The following is a 15,739-nucleotide window of genomic DNA, read 5'->3' as shown; positions in this document are numbered from 1 at the left end:
CCATCAACAAAACGGGCAATCTTGTAATCTTCACTTTCGGTTAAGTTTGTTCGGGCGCCCAGACGATGGAATTCTTCGGTGTAATCAGCAATGGTCTTAGAACCTTGGCGGCATTTCTGATATTGATGGTACAACAATTGTTCAAAGTTGGGCGGTAAGAAACGTTCACGCATAAGGCGCAACATCCGCGGCCAACTACTAATGGGACGTTTACCTAGTCGTCGTCGATTTATTTCCAGCTGATCCCACCAGGCTGAGACGCCAGACTGAAGTTTAAATACCACAAGCCGTACCTTCTTATCATCCGGTGTATTGGTAAAGTCGAAGAAGTTCTCAATGTTCTTTATCCAATTCAAGAAAGCTTCAAGGTCCGTCTTACCGTTGAAAGGAGGTAAGTCGATCTTCATTCGAAAGTTTGTACGCACGCCTCCTCTGTTTTGATGTTCGTCCCCTCTGAAACAAGGGTTGTGTCGAAAAAAATCCTCCTCCTCGCCAGAAGAGTCTGATTCTTGAAGTCTCAGCTGCCAATCTTGATGTCGTCTTCCACGGCCTTCCATGTTTCTTGGTGGAACTGGAGTTTGGGACCGGTTTCTTGGACGTTCTTGAAATACAAATCCTTGTTGGCCCTCACGATTACCTAAATCCTCACGTAGTCGTTCTTGTTCCAACGCAATGTTTTCCCGGTGTTTTGACAAATTTTCCATCAACTTGTAGATAGTCTACACACTGGAACGAACCTCCCCCAAGGAATCTTCTACTAACATTAAACGATCAATAGCTGTTCTTGGAGAGAGCGATTGAGTTGTTGAGAGATCCGCCGTGGGTCCCTTACCGGAATGTGTGGACTTTCCCGCCATTAGATCCCAATGAGTTTTTCGGGGCTCTGATACCAATTTGGTGTAAACCAATTCTTGAAGAAAACTCTTATTCAGATCATGCCTCATACAAAGGAGTGGGTTGGCTATTTATAAGAGACCAACCAAGGACTAAAGCAGACTTAACTAAAACTAACTAACTAAAACAGAAAGTACTAAGACTAACTCTTATACAACATAAGGTAACCTAATGGATTACATCACTGGAGCATTTGGAGTACCTGCTTTTCTCGTACATATATCCATGCCTGAGACTCTGACCAGGCCTCTAACCCGCTTGACCATGAATCATTTAGTTAAAGAAACAATATGTTTTAGTAAATGTGTGGGATAAATTTTCAACTTATTGGTCACATATAGAGTACAATGTGTGGGATGAAATTTCAACTTATTATTATTATTATTATTTTAGTACAAATTTCAACTTATGGCCACATATAGATATTTCTTGTTTTTTTTTTTTTTTTTGAACTAATATAGATACTTTACTTAGGTTAGAATGTTTTAATATAATTAATTAATTAATTTTTATTATCAAATGGTTAAGTGCGTGTAAGGGGCCCACATAATGGCCTCATCTTTTTGGCAAAAGAATAGACAGTAGTAGTGTGAAAGTACAGCGGAGGTAAAGACCAATTCTCCTTATTTACAATTATTACCATTTATTCGTTTCAGAGAATTATTTCTTGATTCAGTCCACAGTGTTTAATAGACAGTGGAGTCAAACTTTAATTGTTGCAAAAAAAATATATATATATATCCACGACAAAACTTCTAGGATTAATAATAATATTTTACCGTTAAAAATAGTTAATATGATTAAACTGCAGCATCAACAAAGGCTACTCAAATTTCTGATTTGACCTGAAATAATAATTAGATTCAAATTAGTTTACACTCCACCTCAAATACACGACAATATCTTTTAACACAAACCAATATTCATTTAACAATTCATTCCATCTCTTTATTTAAACTCATATTGTTTTTCTCTTATTACCTTACACGTGGGACCAGACACGACCAACTTCCCATGTAATCATGTTATCCACTTTTTTTTTTTTTTATCTCGTCCATTCTAATTTCTTACCTATGTGACTTACAATATTTAAACTTTTATTGGTTACTACGAATAACAATCTCTATCTTTTTCTTAAAAAAAACAATGACTGTTTCATCAATACGATAGATAAATAGTATATGGAGAAGAATTTTTGCCCATTTTACCCTCAACTTTTTAATAAATACCTATTTTGCAATTAAAACTTCTATGAGATGCAATTGTTGGGTCGAGGTGTCTGTCGAGAGAAATGATGTGTCCATTCATATATGGGTACGATTAGGTTTGATATTAAATTTTAGGAAAAATACATTTTTGATCCCTGAGATTTGGTGTAGTTGTCTATTTGATCACTCAAGTTTCAAAATAGACATTTTTGGTCATTATAGTTTGGAATAAGTACCTATTTGGTCCTTGAAGTTTTAAAATGAACATTTTTTGTTCCTGAAATTTGTAAAATGATTATAAATGGTCCTTAAATTACTCTCATCGTTAGTTTGACTAACATCAAAATGACATGGCAGTTAATTTGTATTAATTTAATAAAATATATTAGTTCAATAATATTTTTAGTGTGACTGGACATTCTATCTTCTTCCCTCCTCTCCTTGTTGTCTTCTCCAACGAGCGTCACCATCGTCATTTCCATGCCTCCGCCCGCCGTCTCGTTGCTTCAGGCAACATACCTCGTCGTCGCCATGTGGTTTCTTGTTCAAATCTGAAGGAGGAAGTTCTAAAAATTTAAATACTGGGAAGATGAAGCTTCGACGACGAGAGTCCTCTTGCAGATTTGCAAGGGAGGGAGAGCAACTCCAACTTTTATTGGACCCACAAGGACGGCCCTGAAATCAAATCGGGCACCGATGGTGGTGGGGATATCATCTTCACTGAAAATGAAATTGATTCTTTTATTGATTTTGACTATCCAAATCCAGCCAATCAGAGCGCAATTAACGATAGTGTCGTCCCGATTCAGACGAAGCCACTATCTACCCCTGAAAAATTGCTTTGACATCGATTTTTGCATATCCAAGCTCAATTCATTCGACTATCAATCTCAACCCCTAAGCCACAACGTAAATAGCCCGACCACCTAACTCCAATTAAAACAAAAATTTTCTTAATTAGCCATGCAAACAAGCTGTGTCACCCCTGACTATAAAGCTTCTTGCGAGGAAGCCCTCCCCAATCAGAATTTCAGTTCTCACCAGGAGTCATCGTCGAGTAAACTAATTAAGTCACGTTTGTTCTAATTTGATTTAGGTGTCGTCCTCTTCCGTAGATGTTGGAGTAGTTCCAGAAGGGAATTCGATGTCGGAGATATCGTACCCGTTGGGTCAAACCGGGGTGGATTCGGGTTTAGCGATGTCGGGATCCGGTAACCAAGCGACTCAGTTGTGTGGAATGGATCGGGAGGCGAGAGTGTTGAGGTACAGAGAGGAGAAGAAGAACCAGAAGTTCGAGAAGACAATCTGGTACACTTCAAGAAAAGCTTATGCAGAAACCCGACCCAGAATCAAAGGCCGGTTTGCAAAACAGGCCAATATGCTAACGGAGGTCGACGAAATGTATGGGTTGAGTGGTTCGTCTATGTGCTTGAGGCATCACAATGGGAGGGCGGGCGAAGGCATGAAAATGGCGGTGGTGAGGCTCGTCGGAGAGGATAACAAGAATAAGAGGGAAGGATATGGACTGTCCGGTCAAACTAAAAATATTATTAAACTAATATATTTTATCAAATTAATAAAAATTAGCTGCCATGTCATTTTGATGTTAGTCAAACTAACGGTAAAAGTAATTTAAGGACCATTTAGAATTACTTTACATATTTCAGAGACAAAAAATGTTCATTTTAAAACTTCGAAGACCAAATAGGTACTTATTCCAAACTTCAAGGACCAAAAGTATCTATTTTGAAACTTCAAGGATCAAATAGACACCTACACCAAACTTTAAGGACCAAAGGTTTATTTTTCCCTAAATTTTATTATTATAACAATTAATAATAATAAATTATATTTTAAAAAATATGATATTAATTAATAATAACAAAATTAAATTAAAAAGTTAAAAATTAAATATTTTATAATAATATCACTGTAAATTTTTACTAAAAGAAAAATTATTAGGAGTATAAATGAAAAAGAAATAAAAAAGTATAAAACAATTAAATAAAAAGTTATGGGTCTGATTAATCATGAGAGAGAAATAGTAAAAGTAGAAAAGTGATTGCAATAAATGTGTGAGTGTTGTTCGAATTCGCAAGTGTACAAATCGTCACAACTAATATAGAAGTAAGTAAAATATCGTCTCCACAGGGAATGAATGATTACTAATTACCAAATAAATTCTCCACTTCAATTTTATCTAAATGTCGAACTTTTAATGCTGGTGAAATGAAGTAATTCTAAAAGAAACTAGTTCAATAACATAAGAAAATAACACAACTATCAAGAATCAAGAGTAATTTCAAGTGGATTAAACTCTAGAGCATGACTTCATCGATATCACCCTTTAACTCTTCCTACTACTTTATTCGAAACTTTTCTAAACAATGGTTGTTGGCGTATACCCTATTGACTCGATATTTTTTCTCAAGAAATAACGATTTTTATTTCAAAAAGTAGAGTATCTATATCTCTATGACTACTCTGACAATTCAAATATTTAAGCACGTAGAACCCAAAACATATGCCACAAAATTCACAAGAATATCTCTATCTCTTGCTTTAATTTGAGAGAACTATATATTCAAATCTAGTCAATAATCTTGGTTCTCAACCTCGATTTATGACAAAGAATCAATGTAAAGAATGACCAAATATAAACAATGCATTAAGAATCGAAAAAGTTCTCACAACCAACAAGTTTAGAAAGAAAATCAAATAAAGAACATAGAAGAGTAAAGTTTGATAAATGCTACATCAGTGCCCTAGAAAATGTATTTAGTTCATGCTTGAATCCAAAAAGAAAATCTCAATCAACATCATTGAAGGAAGTTGAAGCTAAAGGAGAGAAATAAGAAGAGAAAGAAAACAAATCCGACGATTTCTCAAGCTTCCGTTCTTCGTGTTCCTCCTGATCTTTTCAAAATCCCAACTTTTCCCTCTAAAAAAATCATTTTTCGTCTAAAATTCCTCTTTTTTTCCTCCTCTTCAACTCAAGTCCTACAAAAGAAAGAAATACTAAAAACGATTAAACCATCCAAAGAAAATGTTCGTAAAACCTATCAAATAACTAAAAAACGCCCTAAATTACTGGACCTAAAATCCATCTATTAGTGGAATCCACGAAATAAGGAATGAGAATGAGATTGACCATGTTGTATGAGAAGAATGAGATTGCCTCTTTTTAGAGAATATAAATGAAAAAAGTGGGTGGATCCCACCATTTGATTCTCATTCCAACAATTTGGTAAACACCATCAAATGAAATTAAAAAAAAAATTGATTCAGGTTCCTTCATTTCCATTTTCTTGAAGTAAACATGGCGTAATAGTAATTAATTTTGATAAGTTAAGGAGGGAGTGGCTTTGGGTTAGACTAATTAAAATGAACCTGATATTACATAGACGTAACATAACTTTGGGATTAAAAAAGATTCTAATTCCTGTCTCTCTTTGAGTTCAAGGTCTGTGCATAAAACAAGTACTTCACTGTTAATGAAATGAATTATTAAACAAGTCCTTCACTATTAATGAAATGAATTATTTCACCATATGTTAGGGTTCACTAGTAAAAATTCAGTTTATCGTACATTTTTTTTAACGTCACAAAAATCTTTAAACGTCACAAAAATCTTTCGTGACGTTTTTAACGCCGTCACGTATACGCCCATCACGAAATGTATACGAGATGTTTAAAAAATATCACAAAAATTAGCACACGTGACGTTAATTACCGTCATGAAAGACATGGACTTCCACGATGTTCATAAAATATCATGAAAAATGATTTCATGACGGTGATACAAGGTCACGGAAAGACCTTGAACAGGGAGGAAAGGTCACGTGACTTCCTTTCGTAACGTTTGAATATTTCGTGACGGTCAATAATCGTCCTAAAAAATATTTTTGTGACGATAAAAAAAGTCACAGAAAATGTATTTAATTTTGATTGTAGATGTCGCATAATAAAAATATCATATAGTCAAATTGTCGATCGAACACGCAAAAATATTAATTTAGATAACAAAGTTGAATTATATTAACCATGAACAAGGAAGCTAATATATTAATTTAGAATATACTAGTATTCTCAAACACAAATTACAGAATTACAGAATTAAACATGTTCCCTACACACCAACCCCGACAATGAAGCTCATCCACCAATTAGTCGCATTCCTAATTGTCGACGTCTTTAGGGTCGTGAAAGACCTAATGAAAAAACAATACCTAAGTTAGATAAATGAATAACGAAATATAGATAAGATAAAAAAAGTCACTTTCTAAAAAACGTGTCTATCTATTAAAAATGGCAAAGGATCGTGATATTTGCAAATAACATTCTTAAATAATCAAATTAGGAGCCTATCACAATAGTATTCCTTGAAAATACAATTCCAACGTCACAGAATTGATTAAACAAAAACCAACCTACGTAAACTTCTTCTACATCCTTTAGTAATATCGCATAATATTTAAAAATTTAAAGAAATATCACAATGATTGAAAACGTACATTAATCTTCTACTTGCCCAAAAAAAAATTTATACCATATCAAAATAACAATAAAACCTATATCAAATATTTTCGAGCAAACAAAACGATGCAATAATTCAATAATCACAACATGTATATACAAGTTCAATAAACTACTTGCCTCAAAAAAAAAAAAAATCCATAAACTACTGCATTTCATTGAGTAAACAAAATTAGTTTCATCAATAAGTTAAACAAGCAACTCAAGCAAAGTCAACAATAAGAAACCAGCTAAAACAAACTATATTTTGTCATTACTTAAAATCAGCTATTTCCATCTAATATATAGCTCAGATTCAGTCACCGATAAGAAACAAATGAATATACAAGGGAAAGATGAAGAAGAAAGATGGGAAAAAGAGCACAGAAACTCACCATCTCAAAGAAAATTAGATCCCAATATTCATTAGTGAGCGTCTGACCAACTACAAGGGCGCCTGCAGAAATGTTGAAAATGGACAAGTATGAAAACACTAGAAATAAAAATCAATTGAGATTAGAATCAAAAACAAATTTTAACATAGAATAGCCACAACAAAGACTAAAAGGGATGAGAGATCCAGTGCAAATGCTCACCAGTCGATAATATCAGCATGCTTCAAAATTGCAGGTATTGCAATGCTTCCAACCGTTGAAGTCCTAGTTAAAAATTTAGTCGCATTCACCTAGCTATTTCGTTAGTCGTTAAAAATAAACGTGTTATAGAGCCTAGGCATGGATTCTAATTGTCAGTGATTCAGAATGAAGTATGATGATCAGAAACAAACTGTCTCCAGTTTCGGAAGATGGCGGAGGAAGTATTGAAACCAGCAAAAAACAGCAAAGGCATTGGGAGAAGAATGTACATAATCACTGCAATAACAATGGAAGAAGATTATGATCAGCGAAGTTATTTTTTAAATTGACATGATTTTTATTACATGCAAGAGTAAAGATGGCTATCTATTGTCCCCAAAAAGTACTAGAAGGAAGTAATTGTCTTTACAAAAACAACCCATGTTACATCCTATTGACACAAACCAGAATGACTGTTTTTCTACAAAATCTTCCAGTAATATAGCATGACCACTGAAGCAAATTTGGTAATCAACTGCTGAGAAAGTTTCAAAGATATAACACATTTGGTTATAGCAGACATTTTTCAATCTTACCACTCAGCAATGGCCACTAGTTATTGTACAAAGCACATGTAATGAATTAAGAAACTTAGAGAGGAATTAGTAAAAGATCCTACGTAATTAAAGCTGATGTGAAAGCTTTACAATATCAAAATGGTGGAAATATTGAGAAAATATTTAAGAAAGACTCTACTAACCAAAAACTGCAATACAATCCCTCCAAAAACCAAGACTCCTAATGTTACAAGTTTGCTCGTGCAAGCAGTATCCCAGGTTTGCCATCAGGTAGCTCTCTTCATTTTATTTAGGAAAATAGCTGAAATATACACATTTCCAAAATTAAGGATCAAAAGTAATAGCTGAAATATATACATTTCCAGGATTAAGGATCGAAAGTAAGGCAAGAGGTGCCGGTATGGAGAATGGATAATTCCAGTGGATGATGAAATGGTAGACTTGTAAATCCGTGATTGAAGGACGGTTATAGTTTTTCATTTTCAGTACTAGTAATTTTCTTCAGTTTTATCCATACATCACATTGTTTCAATTTTAGAAGTTGCGTCTTTGCCAAAGCTAGACAAAAAGTAGTTTGCAAGTTATTTTCTAATCTTTTTGGTGTTTCCCCATCTCAAACAGGCTTAGAAAGTGAAATGAAGCCTCGAAAGCACGGCGAAATGACTGGCCAAACGAGAAACAAATCAAGAATTCCAAATATATGAATGAAAATTTGTTACCAACTGGCAATTGAGATCAACTCTCAAATGAACTCGAAAGTAAAATGAAATCCAAACTAAATACCAAGGTTTTCCCAATTTTAATGTAACATAATTCCAGGTCTACTTCATTAATTTATCGAGTTATAATCAGAAGAACATTCGCCATCGAAGCAAACAGGAACAAAGGCAAAAAAGGGAGAATACCTGTACTTTTCCATCAAAAATAGCAGACAGCGACTAGATCACTAATCACTTCAACTCCAATGAAATTGAAGGCTCTGAAAACGATTAGAGGAACAAGTATTCAAACTGGTTCGGAATCTGTGATGAACATAGAGTAAGATGATGGAATTGGATACAAAAAGTATTATGAGTATCCATCAAAGTATGAATTTCAAAATCTACCATGTTTATAGAACACATATTTGCAAAACTATCAAAAATGTTTCAGAAGTACAGTGGGTGGAGAAGAAAGGTAAAACAAGAGAGTGAAATGAACATATACTTATATACAATTAATAAGGGAAAAAATGCAACCCAAGAATTGAAAATTTGGAAAGTATACACCATCCTCATCATTATCTCAATACATATCATTATCTCAATACATACATTTGGAATGTCATAAAAAAACTTCACACATTATGCTGAAATAGAGAGTTCAGAAAACTTATTACCAATGAAGAATGGTATGTTGTTCATCCTCCTTTAAAACTCAAGGAACCCCCAGAACCCGAAAAATAACAATAACAAAAAAGCGTATGAATGTTTTTATCTTTTTGTCCCTTATAATTTTAATTTGGATGGAGTTGAAGGCAACGAAAATTAAACTAACTAAAATCACTGTTGGGTTTGTCGCTGCTGCAGAGTTCCGTTGAATCTGGCGTCGCGTTGGTCAATCTGCCCCCCGCTGTTCAAGACGCCTCCTGCTGCTCGTCACCGTTGCGGCAGAAGATGAGTTCACCCCACCTGCTGCTATGGCGCCGCCGTGAAGATTCGTCGCTGCAAGATCTGGGTTCGAGGGGTGTGGGTCGCCGTTTGGAGATGCCGCCAGGTAGAGAGAGATTGCAGGAGAGAGAACGAGATTGAAGAGAGAGTGAGATGGAGAAAACGGGGCCTATAGTGAGGAAAAGAAGGAAGAAAGATTAGGGTACGAGAACTTAACCATTATTTAAATCTTTTTGGATTGATGAAAAAAAATCCATGGAAAACTGACTTCATCAGGAAAAGTCACTTTTAGTGACGTTTTATCAGACCTCACTAAAATATAGTTTTCCAACTTATAGTGACGTATAAACAACCACACCTAAAGCCTTACCTTTTCACGAATAAGCCAGGAATCTTCTTATCGTATTGTGACAATTATAAAACGTCACAAAAAAACAATATTTCGTGACGTTTTCTACCCATCATGACAAAGCCGCCAATTTGAAGAACTCCGTCTTTTCCCGCCAAAAATGCGCCTCAAGTTTTTCTTAACGTTTTTGATACGTCACGAAAAATAAGTTTTGGGCAACTTATCGTGACCGATAAAATTCGTCAAGAAAACGCAACAATCCGGAACACTTCGTTATTTTTCGTCAAAAACGCGCCTCAATGTTTTCGTGACGGAAAAAAAGCGTCACGAAAGTCCAAAAATCCGGAACTCTCCGCTTTTTCTCTCCAAAAATGCGTTTTTTACCTTTCGTGACGTATTTTAACAATGTTGAACAGTATTTTACTATTTACTACCGTCAAAAAATCCCAAAATTCTAGTAGTGGTTCCAAATGGAATAGTTCCTTGATAGGTTTGCTAATAGTTTGACGTACCTTTTCAGTAAATAATTTTGGTAATCTTGAAAATGAATTTTTCTTTCCAATAATGGTGATTGTAGTCCGTTCGTGTAAAAACCTTATGAAGGAAAATATCTTTATAGGATCGGAAATCTAGAAGATTTGGGCAAGTAAGATTTGTAAGAATTTTATAAGTCCTTTCCTAAAATCTAAGAGGTTCACCTTTAAAATTTTTATGATTGTATATACTAATGTTGCAAAAACTTCTTGAGTTTGACTTATCAGAACCATCTTGTTCAACCTTTGATGGCGATTAATATTTTGTCACCTTGGGATACATAGTTATCCCATTATCCTTTGAATTTTCCCGTAAATCAAGAAGTTAAAATGTTAACAATTTAATGTCAGTATTAAGTGGCTGCTAGGGTCATTTATGTTCCATTCCGGTTGGGTCTTTCTTTATACTACATAGGAAAAAAGGGTCTAGGATAATTGTTTTTTTTTAGTTTTGCACAGTATTCAAAATGGCGTTCGATACGTCGAGCAACATATCACCGTGTCGTAGAGCTTAACATCAACACATGGGGTAAAAGTTGTTTTTCCCTCTTATCAAGGATATATAAAATATCGTCAAAATATCACAAAATTATCGGCGTTTCAACGATATTTCGTAGTTAAAAAAAAAATTTGGGCTCATAAACATGGGCCTAGCCCATCCATAATTCAGAAGTTGATGAGTAAATTATCGGGAAATCCTTAGGAATGGCTACTCATATCGTTAAGCAAAATGGCCAAAGTTTTTCTAGATTGTCTGGCATGGCCAAAATTTGTTTCCTAAAATTTGGGAGTATATAATTCCTTATTTATCCCTCCACACATTTCATGTCCATATTGCCCTTGCAATCTTTATCATTTTACCCATCCACGTTTTAGGCCCCCCACATCCCCTTAAATCGATTCCTAACTAACAATGTTATAGACTTAATATTGAAACCACCTTAACTACAAAATCTACATAATTCCTAAAATCTTTCCACAAAATTTAAAGCACAAAATCTACCTATATCATACTTAATATTGAAACCACCTTTAACTACAAAATCTATATAATTCCTAAAATCTTTCCACAAAATTTAAACTACCAAATCTACATATATGATTGAAACAAGTTTAAAATGTGTTTTATTTTTTTAAACAAACTTTTGGTTTGAACATTCCACTGGAATCATACACAAGGTATCATTAATCCCCACCCATTTTATTTTTACATTTTTTCAAGAATTAAATCAATCAATGTGGGAACATTATGCGATCATTGTTAGCCACCGTTTTAGTTGGGAGGAGCACAACAATTATCAAGGGTTCATTACCGGGCACGTTTCAATTCCATTCGATTCCACTCTACAACAACTCTGTGAATGTATCTCTAGATATCTTCATTTTCTAGAAGGAAAAAAAATTACACGTCTTTCACTTTTTAGAAATTGTGCTGGCAAGTCGATAATTATGAGGCTGTTATAAGTAGATAGGGACGTGGCGTGTGCCATATCCCTATTGGCGGATGTCAAGTGCAGCAACTAGTTGTAAATACTAACCCCGTATCTAACACCATCTACAGGGGTAGTGAAAGTTCAGAAGCCGAAAATAGATTGAAAACTATCTGTAGAAAATAGCCATATTTTGCATCACATAATCTTTCTTTATCACTGGGTCGGAACAAAGATCAATGCATAAAATATGGTAAAAAGGTAACCAAAACCAACAAAATAAAAAATGCATATTAGCAATCAAGGAAACATATATTAATATTTACCTAAGGGGAAATACGATGGATGTGTAAATATATGGCTACTAGAGGTTATCTCACAAAATAAGCAAGAGACGTCAATACAACGAGATTGATTTCAATGGATTTTGTACCCGAAAGCTTCAAGGGATTTTGCAGAAAGAATGCCAGAATCTAAAAATTGGGATTTTGTACCCAATTTGAAATCACACAGGATTTCAATTGAAGGTTCAAAATTGAAATTACACAATCACCTAGAATTTCAATTTTTGATTTCAAGGGATTTTGCCTAAAGCTATGCACCCATTGAAATCAAAGGATTTTGATTTCAACTAGAGGAATCAGAGATCACGAAGCTAGGAGATTGTGTACTCCAAGAGGGGCACCGAAAGCTTACCCGAAGGAGGTTCTTTAAGTTTTGGCAAGAGTTGGAAGAGGGATGTCGAAGATTGTGTACGCCGAAGAGGGATGCTGAAAGCTTGAGGCGCACAAGACTTGAGGGGCTTGAGACTTGATTGAATCAAATTTTATTTATTTTTAGGAAGGAAGAGTTAAAGGCAAGTGTGGGAAGGAGGAGTCAAGGGCAAAAGTGGGAATGAGACATTTGAGTTGCATTTCCTTCCATAATGGATCTTAACATGGTATTAATCTTCAACTACTCCATCTATATTTTAAAAAACAGTATTTTACAACTTCAAGCTTTATTTTTCCACTTTTCTAATTTGATTTTACGTTTTTTTAGTCTATTTTACACTTTGATTCAATCTTTTTTTTTATTGCAAAGTATGCATTCAGTAGATTTTATCTTACATTTTTTTAAATTTCTAAATCTAGATATTATTTAAAATTTTTGAATGGTATAATTTTGATTTACTATCTTGTTTCCTAGAATTTAGGTGTATTAAAGATTTTGATGATGGGTATTTTCGTCACAATTTTATAGGGGTAGTGTCAAGATAAATTTACCTATTTTGATTGGAGGGTAAATTTGTCCACATAAATCTCGTAGTTCAAACTCTAACTGTCTTTTAGCCATTTTCGTGATATCTGATTATTTTGGCCATTTTTCAAATCAAACTATTTAATATAGTCATTTCTTTAGTTGCCCCTAAATTATCGAGGGGAGGGGGTTTTATAGGAGGCAGTCCCCTCCCCGCCTCGATTTCATATATCTGAGACTGCGTCTCCTCCAACCTTTTTTTTTCTTTTCTTTTCTTTTTTTTTTTACAATTTTCTTTTAAATGTATTTTTAATTTTTTTTAATAAATATTTAAAATACCAAAACTTAACCTGTGTTATATTCATTGCTACGACCCCATGAAATTAACAATTAATAAGTAAAGTTAATATATAAAGCAAAATATTATTAGCATAAGGTTTATAATAGCATAAATTAACTATGATATCAATATACATAATACATTTGTCTAATATAAATTTTTATTTGTATAATTATTTGTACCATCTATATTATCAAATGTTTCATCTCATATGATATTGCTTCCATCGTGGTTTTTTCTAATCATCCATTCGTGCAATAAAAAATTTACTATATTAGAAATTATCAATAAAACATAGTCAAGCAACATTAAACTTTAATTTATTAATTCAAATAATTTCCATTAGTTTTCATAATTTTGTTAGGACATTTTTATTGCGACGATATTTCCAGAAGTATATTACTTATATATTTAGATATGATAGTTAAAAGTGATCAATTATAGACTAATTAAGCTATCATTAAAGTTTTATTCACTTATTCAAAAAACTTACATCAATATCCACAATTTTCGTAATTTCTCTCAAAATATCCGTCGACATCAACATATCCGTAAAATCTGGACCTCGATATTTCCAATGACATTGACATTTTGAATTTGGATTTCCTATTTTCGGGAGAGTAAGATTATTAAATCGTTCTTATATATTGTCTATATTGTCTATATGATTCCCAAGGGATAACTTGGGTGGTTTAGAGCCTCAAGGAATATCTTCATTGGGTAAGTTACTCATAATTTTACATCAATGGCGAAATATATATATATATATATATAGTTTGAAAAAATACCTCAAATTAAAATTAGAGTAAAGGAATGTCAGTTTCAACTACATCCCGAAGCTAAACAGGAAAATCAAAAGACCACTCTTCACTCACATCACTGTTCATCGCCCTCCTCGCCAACTCATGGGCAACAACGTTCTTCCCTCTTCTAATGTGGGAAATCGATTCAACCCCTTTCTCTTCCGCTAAGGTCACAGCTTTTTCAACGAGCCAGATAATTTCTGTCAAGTTGACCTCCTCCTTTTTCATCAACCAGATTGCGTCGATTGATTCCAATCAAGGTAAATTGGTCTTTTGTTTTGCATATTGATAGAACGAAGCCAATGGATTATCGCCATTAATTCCAGAGCTTTTATTTCTTTCTTCTCCCTGATTTTGCAATTTTAAGCCAAGATAATTTCTCCCCTCTAGTCGCAAACAAGCCAACCCATGCCACCTATTTCACGCTCCTCACTCCACGCCGGGTCGGAGTTGACTTATCAGCAATTGGAAGGTAAAACTACACTTTGTTTCTAAATTGTTGGAATTCTCCCTTTTTCGCTCCAAAGTATCCTTATTCTTTGAATCCTTTTTGTTTGGGTTCTAGTCGTGCCACTATTGCGGTATAATATAAGAACATTTCAATTGATTTGCATAATTGTTGTTCATATATGATTTCTCCTCTGAATATGTCAAGCAATAACCATACTAGTAACCACTTCTTCTTCAGCCAACATGTTTACTACCAATTCCAACTGCCTTTCATCGTCCACCAAAATAAGCATTATAAGTAGGCAAGAATTTACTCCACATATTGAAGCGGATTCGAAGAAATTGTTCAGTCAATTTTTTATGTCAACCATTAATTTTAAATTGAAATAGCTCATAATCAAAACCATGCGTTTTAGTGAGAGATCTTAACAAATTGCAACTTCTTTCTTTTAATTAAGTTTTAGTATCTGTTGGGAGCAGTCGATCAGAGTCATGCCTCGTGGAGGGACCGATACCCATTGCTCATGGAGGAGGGTTGGAAAGGTCTGACCACGAAGAGGCAACCTGACGGGATGGTGTGGTCGAAAGCCCTCCGACCACATGCTCGAGCAACCACAATTCCAACCATCTACAATTCAGTATACACTCGCTGCTTCCTGTTACAAGAAAATTGTGTATTTTCAAAGGCCACGGTCTTTAAAAAAATATATAAAATAAACCTTCGATAAATTTTTTCTGAAGGTTTACTGAACTTTCAAAAAATGTCAAAATAGGTCCTGTCGAAAAAGTTTTTTCAAAAGATTTGTTAAACTTAAAAAATTCATATTTTTCAAACGTTCAGTTACCCTTTCAAAATTATAAGTCTTCGAAAATTTTTAAATTATTTGTTTTTTTAAGGTTTTTATTATTTTTAAAAATCATAACCCTATTTTCAACCATTTTTAAACCTTCAAAAAAAATAATCTCAAGATACATAACAAAGCAAACTTGTCGTATTACACATTGAGTGATCTCGATAGTTGTCGTTCTAGCTTGACATTAGGAGGACGGGGGCTCGAGATATCTAAAGGAGGTACGGACCCCGCCCATCATCGTACGGTACGATGCAGTTGAAAAACGTTAGCCCAGCCTATACAAACCAGACAAGGGTTTACGTTTTCTTGCTTTTCTTTGTTG

At 34.1% G+C, this 15,739-nt stretch overlaps 1 protein-coding gene across 10 annotated transcripts; it reads right to left on the bottom strand.

The window, feature by feature from the left end:
- Nucleotides 1-6,116: 6,116 nt before the first annotated feature.
- Nucleotides 6,117-9,623, bottom strand: LOC111012120 (vacuolar protein sorting-associated protein 55 homolog). Of its 10 annotated transcripts, none has more exons than XM_088120280.1 (7): nucleotides 9,149-9,623; nucleotides 8,676-8,749; nucleotides 7,953-8,071; nucleotides 7,405-7,489; nucleotides 7,214-7,276; nucleotides 7,013-7,074; nucleotides 6,117-6,313 (listed from the first exon to the last, which is right to left on the bottom strand). In XM_088120280.1, the coding sequence occupies exons 3-6, from the start codon at nucleotides 8,035-8,037 to the stop codon at nucleotides 7,044-7,046; spliced, it is 264 nt and encodes an 87-aa protein (XP_087976406.1). In that variant the 5' UTR covers nucleotides 8,038-8,071; nucleotides 8,676-8,749; nucleotides 9,149-9,623; the 3' UTR covers nucleotides 6,117-6,313; nucleotides 7,013-7,043. The 10 variants fall into 10 exon arrangements, 5 of the variants coding, with proteins under 5 accessions (XP_087976406.1, XP_087976407.1, XP_087976405.1 ...); XM_088120281.1 differs by having other exon boundaries at nucleotides 9,307-9,623; XM_088120279.1 differs by having other exon boundaries at nucleotides 8,676-8,792; nucleotides 9,149-9,622.
- Between the last annotated feature and the right edge of the window lie 6,116 nt (nucleotides 9,624-15,739).

Source organism: Momordica charantia, assembly GCF_013281855.1.
Source record: "Momordica charantia cultivar OHB3-1 chromosome 11 unlocalized genomic scaffold, Mcharantia_2.0 BLBB01000011.1, whole genome shotgun sequence".
Taxonomy (NCBI): Eukaryota; Viridiplantae; Streptophyta; class Magnoliopsida; order Cucurbitales; family Cucurbitaceae; genus Momordica; species Momordica charantia.
This window is presented reverse-complemented; position numbering and strand designations above follow the sequence as displayed.

Coding starts and splice junctions, on each gene's coding strand:
- LOC111012120 (XM_088120280.1), bottom strand. CDS start 8,037: ATGGCAAACCTGGGATACTGCTTGCACGAGCAAACTTGTAACATTAGG. Junction 7,277..7,404: donor ATCTTCCGAAACTGGAGACA/GTTTGTTTCTGA, acceptor ATTTTTAACTAG/GACTTCAACGGTTGGAAGCA. Junction 7,075..7,213: donor CATGCTGATATTATCGACTG/GTGAGCATTTGC, acceptor ACATTTCTGCAG/GCGCCCTTGTAGTTGGTCAG.